At 35.9% G+C, this 12,769-nt stretch overlaps 1 protein-coding gene across 14 annotated transcripts in view; it reads left to right on the top strand.

Annotated features, from left to right (window-relative positions):
* Positions 1–12,769, top strand: part of CAPN7 (calpain 7) — a 34,438-nt gene that overhangs the window by 10,147 nt on the left and 11,522 nt on the right. For 13 of the 14 annotated variants that reach the window (XM_071735777.1, XM_071735783.1, XM_071735787.1 and 10 more), the window contains 10 exons: positions 924–1,010; positions 1,728–1,854; positions 2,582–2,667; positions 3,566–3,659; positions 5,213–5,359; positions 7,037–7,143; positions 8,660–8,780; positions 9,020–9,164; positions 10,860–10,959; positions 12,529–12,664. In XM_071735777.1, the coding sequence (XP_071591878.1) occupies positions 924–1,010; positions 1,728–1,854; positions 2,582–2,667; positions 3,566–3,659; positions 5,213–5,359; positions 7,037–7,143; positions 8,660–8,780; positions 9,020–9,164; positions 10,860–10,959; positions 12,529–12,664 (1,150 nt within the window). The remainder of the gene's footprint in view (positions 1–923; positions 1,011–1,727; positions 1,855–2,581; positions 2,668–3,565; positions 3,660–5,212; positions 5,360–7,036; positions 7,144–8,659; positions 8,781–9,019; positions 9,165–10,859; positions 10,960–12,528; positions 12,665–12,769) is intronic. The other variant, XM_071735790.1, reaches the window with a different exon arrangement.

Here is a 12,769-nt window from a genome sequence, read left to right as displayed (position 1 = left end):
TGCTCTTCCCCATGCAATAAAAAAGATTGTGAGACAGGTGGTGCTCAACATGGTCCAGTATTTGATCATAAAATATTTAATCTGCTTGTTGACTTTGGGGGAATTAAATGGACTGAGAATATGGTCATGAAGATAGCAATGTAAATGTGTTGTAAATGTTGCAGAGCATTAAGCATTGCCAAAAATAAAACACTTTTTTTTTTTTTTTTGTCTTGAAGTGCCTGTGCAGTGAATGTTTCTGGTTTTGTGGATGTTTTGGGTGCTTGGAGATTTTTTTTCACTTTTTGTTGTTGTTTTTTCAGTTCTGCAGGAGAACTTCAAGTTTTTTCACATCTTTAATCACAATCTAATTTTAAAATATTTCACAGACCCTTTGCAGTTAACTCCTTGTTTGAAATTTAAATTACATCCACGTTTAATTATCGTTCTCATTTTTTTTAGAAAGTGGTCTGTGCACTTTAGTCAAGAATATAATAATAAACATTCATGCTACTTTTTGTTATTTCACAAAAGTTTTAATACGTATTGCCCCAGTTAGATGGAATCTAAATGTTGCTAGTTGTTAAGTTCTGTCAGCTTATCCTAAGACACTCTTTAATGAGAGGCTTTTAGGGACTTGAGAAATTATGTTTAAATAAATGTATTTTTAAATGTGGCTTCTAGAACTACGAAGAGGTTTGTGGCTGATAATTGCTTCTGTCCCAGCATAGAGACTTATCTGCAGTTACCTACAGAATCATCAAGTACTGCATGTTTCATACCCAAATAACTGCAGTGGTACTTTCATTTTCAAGTAGTTCTCTTGTTTTCAGAAGTCTTGTTTCTTGTTAGTTTTTAAAAACTGATTTTGTTGCTAGTTTCTGGAACCTAGTCTTAGAAAGATGATGGGTTTCTAACTGTGTTTTTTTTCTTCTGACTTGCAGGAAGACTTCAAAAATTAATGGTATTGAGTATGTACCTTTCATGAGTGTTGATCTGAGAGAACGTTTTGCCTTCCCCATGCCTTTCTCGTAAGTGTGATTCTATTACTGAACTTTCATTTTTATTCTTAAAGCTTTCCCATGCTTGGTATTTCTCTGGGTTTTTTTTAAGAGTTTAAAATCATTTAAGTAGGCTTTTAAGCATAATTTAGGCAGAGATATTTTAATACTATCACTTCCTTTTTCCAGTCTGATCTGAAAACTGTTTTATGTCAGTTGGTCCTCTAAAATTTCCTAAAGGACTATTCTGAGGAAGAGTGTAGGTTGGACTTCTAGACCCTTCATTAATGAACAGTGTTAAGGTTACATAACCATAAGAGACACAGACACCCGGGGCTGGTTGTTTGGGGGTTTGGTTTTTGGGTTTTTTTCAGATTTCCACTAAAAGATTGTCAATCAGACAGTATTTTCACAACTAAAGAAGCTTCTAAGTATTAATTCATCATATTGAAATAAAGCAACAATTTGAGTTTCTGTTGATGTAGATGGCTTTTGGGAATTTCCTCCCCCTACTCAGTCCTGTATGAAGGAAACTCTTGGGTTTTGTTTCATGTTCTGCTTTTTTACTCACAAACTTAGCCATAGTATTCTTTGAAATTCTTTTACAGCTCTTTATACAAAGCTGTTTAATTGTTCTGTGCATATTTATCGTCATCCATCAGACTTGTATATGACTGGAGGTACCATGAAAAGCTTTTCTAAATTGCTATTAATTTAATTTTTTTTTTTTTTCTCTTTTAAATCTAGTGATAAATGTGGGAAGCTACCATTATCCCCTAAACAGAAAGCAATGTTTGCCAAGTGGGTGCGACCAGATGACATAACAAATAACCCTACAATGATTTACACTGTATCAAGTTTCAGCATAAAGCAGGTAAATTGTTCCTAAAGAGAAATGTGCGTTGCTAGCAGTTTATTGGATTTAAGGCCTTCTTGTTTAAACGGGAATCTCCACATGTAAGTGTGCTTTCCTTGGCTGTCATGAGAATAATAAATAATTAAACAGTGTCACTTCAGATTCCATGCAGAATAAACAGGTGTGTTAATAGTAGAAGTGAAAACCTGAATTAAAATTTCAGTTGAAAATCCTGTTTTCCTTAAATAGCATTAAGGTTTGTATGAAAAAAGGCACTGTACTATGCAGTAAATTGTTCAGTTAATTTTCTGCATGGAAAAAATAATGGGCAAGATTTTTAAATTTTTATTTGACAGAAAGCAGTGGCCCATTGAGAATAGTATAAATGTCTTGTTCAGTGCTGCAGAAGGCCCAAGCTATTCTGTCATCAGCAATACATTATACCATTGTATATGGTTTGTATTACACAGCATGTTTTGGGGAGCAGCTAGAGTGAATGATGAGGTATCTGCACTTCCCTCTGATTGCCATTAAAATTTCAACGCTGGTTTGCTCCATAGTGGCATCATGGTTGAGCAAGTATGTTTCTTGCCTTTTTACTAGTAACTTTATTTTTCTTGGTCCAAATCTGTTTCAGTTTGAAGGAAATTGCTAGCAGATGATTTCTCTTGCATCCACACAGCCTGTTTGTCTTTCATTATCTAAGTTAGTAGTAAATATCCTCACTTTTTTCTTGTCTTTACAGACAATAGTGTCAGATTGTTCTTTTGTGGCATCACTTGCTATCAGTGCAGCGTATGAAAGAAGATATAACAAAAAATTAATCACCAGGTAAGCAGCTGTTGCTTTCTGAGATCTTTTTGGATTTAATAGTATTAACATCTTGCAATATGTTCTATCACAGTTGGACACAATAAAAACTAGCAATTGTTTCACCATCTCTCTCTGGGAGTTGTGTAGCTTTAGCACTTCTGAGGGGAATGTCACCTTTATGTAGATGTTTATACAGACACTGGATTCTTCAGATGTGCAGTAGTTTTGTTTGGCTTTTAGTAGAAATTTTACTTAAAATGCTGTGTAGGTTTATTTTCGTGCTTTGCTGTGCCAGCTGCTGTATAACATTTTATGTTCTTTTGCATCTCATTGTAAAATCATTGCAAACAACACTGTCTCAGTTCTACTTTACTGGCATTCTGTGATAAATTTGGTGTGGGCTTGTTAAATTCTTCTAGGAACTCATTGCCAGACCAGTGTGTGAACTTTGTCCCTGGATTATTTTGTTTTTGTTTTAACCTATACTTCTTAGAACTGAACATGTAATCTGTTCAAGAGCAGTGAGTTCTGCACTGTCTTCTCTTTCCTCAGATGTATGACTTGTCATTCAGGCAAATATGGTGTTTATACTACAGATATGTACATACACCTTGTTTAGCAGTGAGGTAAATTTGTTTGCCTTGCTTCTGTTGGAGAAACAGTTAGGTTCCTTATGTTCTTTTTGTTAGTATATTAAGGAAAGTACTGCAGAAGAGCCATGCCTGGAAAATAATGCCTATTTAAACATCATTGCCATTTTTACTACGTTTGAGTTGCATTTTCATTGAAAGTACCATATTTGTATTGAGTGTATATTCCAGAAACAGACTATGTTAACCCCACTTTATTGTTATCAATGTATGCACAGCCAAGTAATTTACATCACAATTTCTTCCTCTTTTTGTTTTCTTAACAGTATAATTTACCCCCAGAATAAGAAGGGAGAACCAGAATATAATCCATGTGGCAAATACATGGTGAAGCTTCATATCAATGGTGTACCTAGAAAGGTATGATTCTGGGGAGACTTGGTACTGTAACTGTTCCAGTCAGAAATTTTAAAGGCTTAGTCTGCTTCACACTGAAGCTATGCTTGCATAGCAAAATCTTCAGTTGGGTTTTGTTGAAAAGTGGATTTTAATTGTGATATCTTCTGAGGTTCATTTTGATTGTTGAGTATGTAAGAGTGTAGGTATTTCTTCTGCATGTGTTCATGCAAATAGCCTTACTCACATCAAATTAAATTTTAAAATCCTTTTATTGTTTAAGTGAATTATGAAAACCATACCGGAACAAAATTATACATGATATATTTGTGAGTAAGGTGTGCAAGTAATCAAAATTTCCAGTCCATCTTAGAAAGGAAGTTAAAGAATGAAAAAGTACAGTCTGACATCCAGGAAGAACACAGACATTGAATGACTCAAATCATGACAGAGTTTTAGTAAAGAGAGGAGATGCCTGAAGATAGGATAGAACTTTGTAAACTCACAAACAACTTTCTTTCTGGTGCAATAAATAGGCTCATAAAATAAAAGTACTTCATATAATACTTAGCTGTAGCACTGATTGTAGCAGATCATAGTGACTCAAGGTTTCATCATAGTGAGTGATGGAGTTCAAAAGTTGCGTGGTCATGTTCCTGGGATGGGAAAGTAAGGGGAAAGTCCTCAAAGGCTACCAGTTGTTAAGGTATAACCTCTGGGTCAGGATCCTTGAGCTGCTAAATTCCAGAATATGAATGAGGGTTTCAGGGAAGTATAATTTATGTACACACCTTGCTCTTAATATTCATTACAAAATACCTCCTAATGGCTGCCTGTTGTTAGGTTGAATGGCCAGTTGCTCTTCTGTGAAAAGAGTTATTCATTCTGGGACAGACAGGATTTGACCAGAAAATGTGCTGTGTTGGTAACAGAGTAATGTTGATGTGAAACTGAAACGTCTGTTCTGGGAAACTGTTTCAGACCACTTCAAATGTTGTAGTAGTAATCTGTAATAATGCTGAATATATTAACATTTTTTCTTTAAATTAAGTAGAATAGTTTCACAACAGCTACTTTGGGGTTTTTTTCCTTTCCAAAGAGAAGAAATGTAGAGACAATGAAAGTGATATGACATTGTTCATTTTCTTTTAGATAAATAACTTTTTTTCTGATAGCTACCAAGCATAGTCCATGCTGCTTCCTAATTAGGTGAGGGCTATTGTTAGGCTTTTCTCTCCTTTTTCTAATGCTGGTAATTACACTGAACTTTTCTATGGCTACCTTTTTCAATAGACATTGGACACTTTACAAGATGATACTACCATCATCCTCATTTTACACAGGGGAAAGCCAAGTAGGTTACCACAGGTCACCCAGGGGACCACTGCAACTAAGAGCTGGTAGTAGAGTTTCTTGTTCACTTGGGCAAACCACTGGAGGATTGATAGAGGTGTCCACACCTGTGAGCAATGGGCAGATCTAGCTGTGTGTTAATGAGAATTTGGTTTTAGTTTTTAAAAGCTTCCAACATATTTTATTAGCTTTACGATGATTTTTCATTTGTTTATTTCACACAGGTAATCATAGATGACCAATTACCTGTTGATCACAGTGGAGAACTTCTCTGCTCTTACTCTAACAATAAGAATGAATTATGGGTATCTCTAATAGAAAAGGCTTACATGAAGGTCATGGGAGGATATGATTTTCCTGGATCAAATTCTGTAAGTACTAGATTATGTCTAAGGCAAAAATTCCACTTAGATAATCTTGGGTCAAATAATTTCCTTCTAGTGAAATAAATTAATTGCTTAGGAAGGCAAGTATTTGGTCTAGCATTTTCTTAAACTTTGTTTCTCTATTTCTTTCTTTTTCAAATATGCTTAGTTGTACTTGGTGAGATTCAGTCCATCAAGATAGAGCAAGACATCTTGATGGGCTGAGTTAATCTTAGTTCTCTGACTGCAGGATTGGCATGTATGGTTGGGTAGTTTATGTGTTTTATATAGAGTCTAGATGAAAGTGTTGGGTGAAGTCCTGAAGTTTTTGCCCATACTAATACTTTCTAATTGTGGTTCAATAAATAGGACAGTTCTCCCTTGTTAGGCAGGGGAGTAAGCTAGGAAAGGAGTAGGCTAGTCATTTAGTTCATCTCTACAGAGGGAGCAAATACTTTGATCTGTCAAAGTTTGTTTATCAGATTGTTCCACTCATTTACATAAATAGGCAATCGGTTCCTATAGTGTGGTTATGAGAGAAAGTCATCATACTTCAGCTAGGCTGGCATACAAATTATTTTTTTAAAGAGAGCCTGCTTACTGAAATGAGTAGCCCACATAATCTTCATTCGTTACTTAAGCATTTCTGATTCTAATTTAAAAGTCTCTAAAATTTTAACAGTATATTTTTGATTCCATGGTGCTGTTCACATTCAAGTTGGTGTCTTGGTCATCATGTTCTTGGATGGTGTGCCAGTTAGTCATCACCTTTTGGAAAATTATTATGGAGACAAATGTGGCTTTGTGTAAGGAGTAAATGTGGCATATGTTTTTATGTACTTTCTAATGTTAGTGTCATGTTGCTTTGGTTTGGAGGACAGAAGCTGGTGAGAGCAGCTATGTTTTATTCCCATTGTCATCCTCTAACTTGCCATCTGGAAAAACATCCTGACTTATTACATTAAATCTCCACTTTTCCTGCCTCTCTCTGCTTTTGACTTTATTATAGCTTCCTTCTACAATCAGGGTTACTGTGTTGTCCTTGTGATTCCCCAAGTTCCCACTCACGAGTGCTGATTATTGATACTTCAAGCATTTATAGTCTCTGCTTTTCTCTGAGGAGTACAAAGCAAAAGAAAAGGGAATAAGCAATATTTCAGGGAGATAGATGAAGTGGGGAGATTAAAGCATCTTTTTATAGAAATAATGTCACTGTCAGCTTAACCAAAAAAGAATAAACAACCCAAACTCTGAGCCTTAGAAGTAGAAAATAAATTATTTAAATGCATATATAATATCAGGGTTCCAAACAGTGCTTCTGAGACGGTGCTCTAAAGGCCTGTGATTCAACGAAATAAATAGAACACATCATAGAACTCAGCACAATTGATCATTTGCTTATGTGTCCATTGCTCTGAAATTCCAGTTTGTTTCATTTATTCACATCCCAGCTGTTGTTTCTTTTTTTTAAGAGTTTGGGTTTTTTTAGATGTCCTTAACTGATTTGATTAGGTTTTCTTGTTGTTTTGTTTTTTGAATATAGTCTCTAGCCTTTCGTATGTAGAGCTATGTTGTAACTTGTGCATATTTGATTTCTTTCAAGGTGCTTTTATAATTTGTGTACAGATATGTGCTTATAGATGGATTATCTATTCTGATACCTTTTTAATGTTTGCATTTCAGAATATTGATCTCCATGCATTGACTGGTTGGATACCTGAAAGAATTGCTATGCACTCTGACAATCAAGCTTTCAATAAAGATAGTACTTTCCGAATGCTTTATCAGAGGTAGAGTTTGTTCTTTCCTGAGAAATTAAAGTGTTTGCTGTGTAGAAGCTGTATCAACACTGTAAAAGCAGTAAAGTCACCACAGATCCTTCAATTGTATTTTAAGTTATGCTTTATAAAACCTCCGTGTGCTTTCTGGAAGAAGAAATTAAGATATTGGTCTCTTTTATACAACAGAACAGTAAACTATTGTGGAATTTTGTTTGAAGTTATTTTCCTTCCTTACATACTAAGGAAAAAAAAAAACAGTAGCCCATTTCTTGATGAAGAAAATAGAATATAGAGTCAGAGCAGAGCAGCTTGAAAATAATATACAAGTTAAAACTGTTTAAAAAGTAGAAAGAAATGTTTTCTGTACAGTACCCTGGCACTGAGCTGCTGTTCTTGGCAAGCAGCTCTAATATAGTGTTTCTCATCACATCACAAGATCTGGATTATTATGTCCAATTAGTAAATCTCCTGGAGGGGTAACAAAAGTCAGTCAAAGCTGTGATATTGATCTTCAGATCTACCATAAGACTTCTATTTATGACAAAAGATACAGCTGTAATGTATAAACGTCAGCTAGCAAGTATTTTGATTTCTTTCAAAGTGGTCTTGTGCAACCAGTTGCTTGTGCATTTTAGTGCAGTAGATGAGGGGGGGAGGCATTCTGTTGACTGAAAAATCAACATTCATGATAAAAGAAGTGTAACTCTTCCTGGAGTGCTTTTACAGTAGGTCAGGAGTTCTCAATTGGTCGTCAAAGACTTTCATATATTTCAGCACTGCTGTTTTTGCTGTGACTGAAATTAAGATGGGATATAGCCATTACAGCATCATAATTATTTACCTGTTGCTAGACTGAAAATGTATGGATCCAGTGACTCTGTAAACTATCTAGGTATGCTGAGTATGTACTTAGATTTTATTATGGGCTGGGAAACATGCTGGTATGTCTTCACAACAATAATTGTTGCAAAATTAACTGCTGCATTTCAGAACAATTGCAGAACTCTATTGCAGAGTTGACAATTCCAGACCCTTTGAGGCCTATGCTGGGGGACACAAAAGTTAATTGTAAACACCTATCAAAGTATAGAAGCATGAACTTCCCACTCTTCAGGTTTTCGGAGGCTCTTCAGGATCCTGGAGGTGTGACAGATTTGTTAGTTTGCTCTATGCAATGGTTGAGTGCTGATGAAACCATGTGTTTGTTCAGCTGAAGATCTTTGAAGAGTATCTTTAATAAGCAACACAGATGGAGCTTCAGGTTGAAAAGTGCTGATTTTTATGTTGTAAAGAAAATAATTTTTCACTTAAAGGTTATACTTAAATACTAAAAGAAAGCAATTCCACTTTCTCAAGATTTTTCAGGAGTGATTTCTGCTTATAAAAAGTTTCCTGTGTTCCAGTTTTTCTAAAGCAGGGCCATACCAATGGACAGACTGAAAACATACTATTACAGTGTCAGGCAAATGTTAGTCTGCAGCTTGCAAAATTTCAATTAAGCTATCTTTCACCTCTTTTTGAACAGATTTCACAAGGGAGATGTCCTCATCACAACAGCAACAGGGGTGATGTCTGAAGAGGAAGGTGAAAAGTGGGGTTTAGTTCCAACCCATGCATATGCAGTCTTGGATATAAGAGAATATAAGGTATCAAGTAAAACTGAAGATGTTTTCAGATGATTGTTTGAAACCTGTCTGTGATGGGTAGCTACTGATTTTTGCTCTAATAGTTAATGTAGTTTATTTTGTTTTGATCTCTATTGGGAAATTTCAGAAAGCTTGATGCTTTCTTTTCTTGAGCTATTAGTCCATATTCTCTGTTGATATAAAAATTAGCTTGACAAAAATTAGCTTGAATCTACCAATTTTCTGTTGTATTTCTTTAGGGACTTCGGTTTCTTCAGCTGAAAAATCCATGGAGTCACTTACGTTGGAAGGGACGATACAGTGAAAATGACACAAGAAATTGGACCCCAGATTTGCAAAAATACTTGAATTTTGATCCCAGAACAGCCCAGAAAATAGACAATGGTAATAAGGTTTTACAAGTTACTATCTTATCAGATCACTTATCAGATAATGTAGAAGAAGTAAAACTAATGCTAGAAACTAAATAGCCCAACATTTAGGACATATTTGGATATTTAAACCGTTGTTTCAGGTTTGTCTGAGATTTAAGTAATCTGGACTGTTTAAATTGTCTCAAATTTATTGATAGGAAGTTCTCTCATTGCTTAAGTGTTGCTGTCTCAGTATCTGTGCCTGGGGGAATTCAATGCAAAGATAACATTCTGGCAATAAGCTATGTAATGTTGCTTTTTAATATGTGAAGAGATTGTTTTGTTTTGGGTTTTTTGTGGGTTTTTCTTCCAGCATTTGAAAATGTGTATCAACATGCTTACTGTAAGCAGTATTTACATTTTTATTGCCTGTAAACAAATCTTTACATACATTCTATTTCCATCTTAAAAGTAAATTGAGATCTGTCATTGACACAGTGGCACTGTCCTGAGAAAACACTTAGAATGATAGTCAGTATTGTCCTGTTCCATCTTCCCCAGTGAGCAGCAGAGGGTAGAGTTCAGGAAGTCATTAAGAGCAGGGTGCTGAGAGTTTAGAAATTCTGTAGAAGCTGCATTTTACATTCAGAAAGAGCTGTCTGCTCCTTTATTAGTGTCCTAGTTGCTATTTGTTTAGCTCTGTGAGGGATCCTTTTTGTTCAGTGCCACTTTATTTTGAAAACAGTACAGATCCAAACCCATTAAATTACAGCATTTAATTATGAGCCTCTTGCCAATGTGTAAGAAAAGCTTTTGATAATTTAGTGTAAGAATAGCAGCCCTGACTTTGTCAGAATTTTAAGAGATGAGTTTATTATTCACTTATTGATTAATTATTAGGAATTTGTAACCATACTATCTAGTGGTTAAAATTTATATAAAATACAGTAAAGGTTTTATAGGATTTGTTTCTTTTGACTGGATTTACATTCTGGTCTTTTTGTCTAAACTTGTAACTATTGTGACTGCATTTTTTCTTAGTACTGCAAGATGTGCTACTGCCTGTGTCAGAGACTTGAATTATAAGGCTGTTACCTTTTTGAGAGTTTGTTTCATTAGGAATCCATCAGCCTGCAGGCATTGTTGGCTGTTGTGGCAACTAAGGGAGCAATGGAGAATTAGAATAAATGTGTGAGAATTTTGTCAAGGTGAATCAGATTCAGGGTGCTAAAGCAAATCATGTAGATGTTGCATGAAGTGCCTTAGAAATCCATGAAAACATACTCATTGAATGAATACTTGATTGTGCTGGATGACTGCTGAAGTAGATTGTTGAACTGGAGGAACCTGTTTGATTATGTAAATTTTTTTTCAGAAGCCTAGGAAAGAGGAAGGCAGGTCAGAATCACCTGAAGATGTCTCTTTCAGTACAAAGATCCTCTGACACTTTCTGCTTAGTGCTTGGGAATGGAAAGTGTTCTGACAGCTTCAGAAAGTCCCTGATGATAAGCAGAGTTTAACTTTGTTTTCTTGGTTTAACTTTGTTTCAGGGGGAGTTGAGTTTCACTTTATAAATTTGGGCAATGCAGATGTTACTGACAAGTTTTACAGATATGTTGGTTTCTTTAAGTTATACAACTTGCCTGATAGGAGACTTTTGAAAAACGGGTAAAGTAAGTAAAATCATGTTGTCTGGTATGGAAACAATAACAGCATTTCCCTTTAGGCATTTTCTGGATTTCCTGGGAGGACCTGTGCCAGTACTATGATGTTATTTATTTGAGTTGGAACCCAAGTCTTTTTAAAGAATCTACATGTATTCACAGGTCAGTCCAAGAGATAAATGTTGGTGTCAGTATCTCTAAATGTTCTGAGGTGATGTTCCCTTCCTTGCTTCTGTTCTTCCAAGTTACATCTGAGGAGGTTGAACTCCAGCTATGCTCTCTTGATTTTTTGACTGCTTCTGTAACGTTGTTGGTACTCCAGTGGCCTTTGTAATGTTGCTGTGGATCTAAGTTTGTGTAACCAGATTCTGACCTCAGTACCACATCTCTCTGTCAGAACAGAAATCAGATTTTTGTGCAGTCCATCTTTAAGCATTGACCAGACTGTGCTTGAGTAACCCGATTTAGAATTGATTTTCCTTGCCAGATGCAAGTTATCTGTGCAGTGCATGTTGTTTTTACAGGGTCTATTTAACTATTGTCAGAATAGGTAATTTTTTTTTGTCAGAACAGGTAATTTTGGTTTTCATCAGTTGCAGTTATCATAAGTAAATTTCATTGCCTGCTGATTTTTTTCTGAATATACCTGTCTCCTTCCTAGTGTCCATCCGTTCAGTCTTTTTGTCACCCAGTCTGAGGATAACTGGATTTTCTCTTTTTCTTCCTCCCACTTCACTTCGACACTAATTCCATACTGTTTCTGCATATGTTAGATCTACACAAAGCTGTTTCATCTGTAGTGTAACTGCTGAGCTTATCTGTAAAGGCTCCTTCCAATCTCTGTGTTCAAATTCATTCTGAAGTGCACTGTAGTGATGTAGCAAGATGAGCATGATGTATATGCCAATTTCAGAGCTCATTTAGTCTGTCTTTCCTTCTATAATAAGCAATAATCATACCTCTGTGGAGGGAAATGCCTGGCACAGTGGCAGTTGCCATCAGAAGTGGAGTAATTATGGTGCTAATTTGAAGCTTAGTTGATAACGCTGCCTTTCACACTTGCTGTTCAATTTTAAAAGTGTGGGAGGGCCAATGGGACTTAGGAGAAACTTTATCCACTTCTGTCCCCAGCATGTCACACTTTGCATTTGGTAATCAGCACTTCTAATTTGTTCACACTGTGTTCCTTGTCCAGACAGTCCCTGAGGCAGCAGGCAGGTTTTGCAATAGGTTACTTTTAACACTTCATACAGGCATCCTTCTAAACATGAAGCAGACAAATTTTAAAATAAAAATTACTTCAGTAAAAAAATGGAGGGAGAATAATCAGCAAGGTTTGAAGCTCACCATAGCTTTTATATGGATATATACAGCTATAAAAGCATAGATCTTTTCCCTTTAATGTTGGTGTACCTAATCATGACTGTAACTGGGCGGCCTGGGCTCCTTGAGTGGTTCAGCTTTTTCTGTGGCTGCAATCATCATACCAAACAGCCAAGCTGTTTGTGCTTGGCATTTTTTATTATCACACTTGTGTTGTAGTGGAATAATTTATAAAATAATATTGTAAGGTAATGCTTCTGATGTGGTATCTGCCATAGTAGAAAATCAACTTTCAGGAACTTAATTACTGATGACATCTAGCTCTGTATATATGTAGGATGTGGAGTTAGGTTTCAAGGCATGAATGACGATCTTCCTCACCTAATAACGACTCTGTATTACTTTCAGTACTTGGGATGCAAAGCAGGGTCCAGTGAAGGATGCCTACAGCCTGGCTAATAATCCTCAGTACAAACTGGAGGTGCAGTGCCCACAAGGGGGTGCTGCCGTCTGGGTTCTTCTCAGCAGGCACATCACAGATAAGGTGCCGCCGGCTTCTTTTATTTTGTTACATTTTGTATCTTACGGGTTCTATAGTATCTTCTGTAAATCTCTTTGCATAGCTTTGTGTTACTAGTATATTATGCTT

Source organism: Heliangelus exortis, chromosome 2 (genome assembly GCF_036169615.1).
Source record: "Heliangelus exortis chromosome 2, bHelExo1.hap1, whole genome shotgun sequence".
Classification (NCBI taxonomy): domain Eukaryota; kingdom Metazoa; phylum Chordata; class Aves; order Apodiformes; family Trochilidae; genus Heliangelus; species Heliangelus exortis.
Note: the sequence above shows the minus strand (reverse complement) of the source record. Positions and strands in the feature narration are given on the sequence as shown.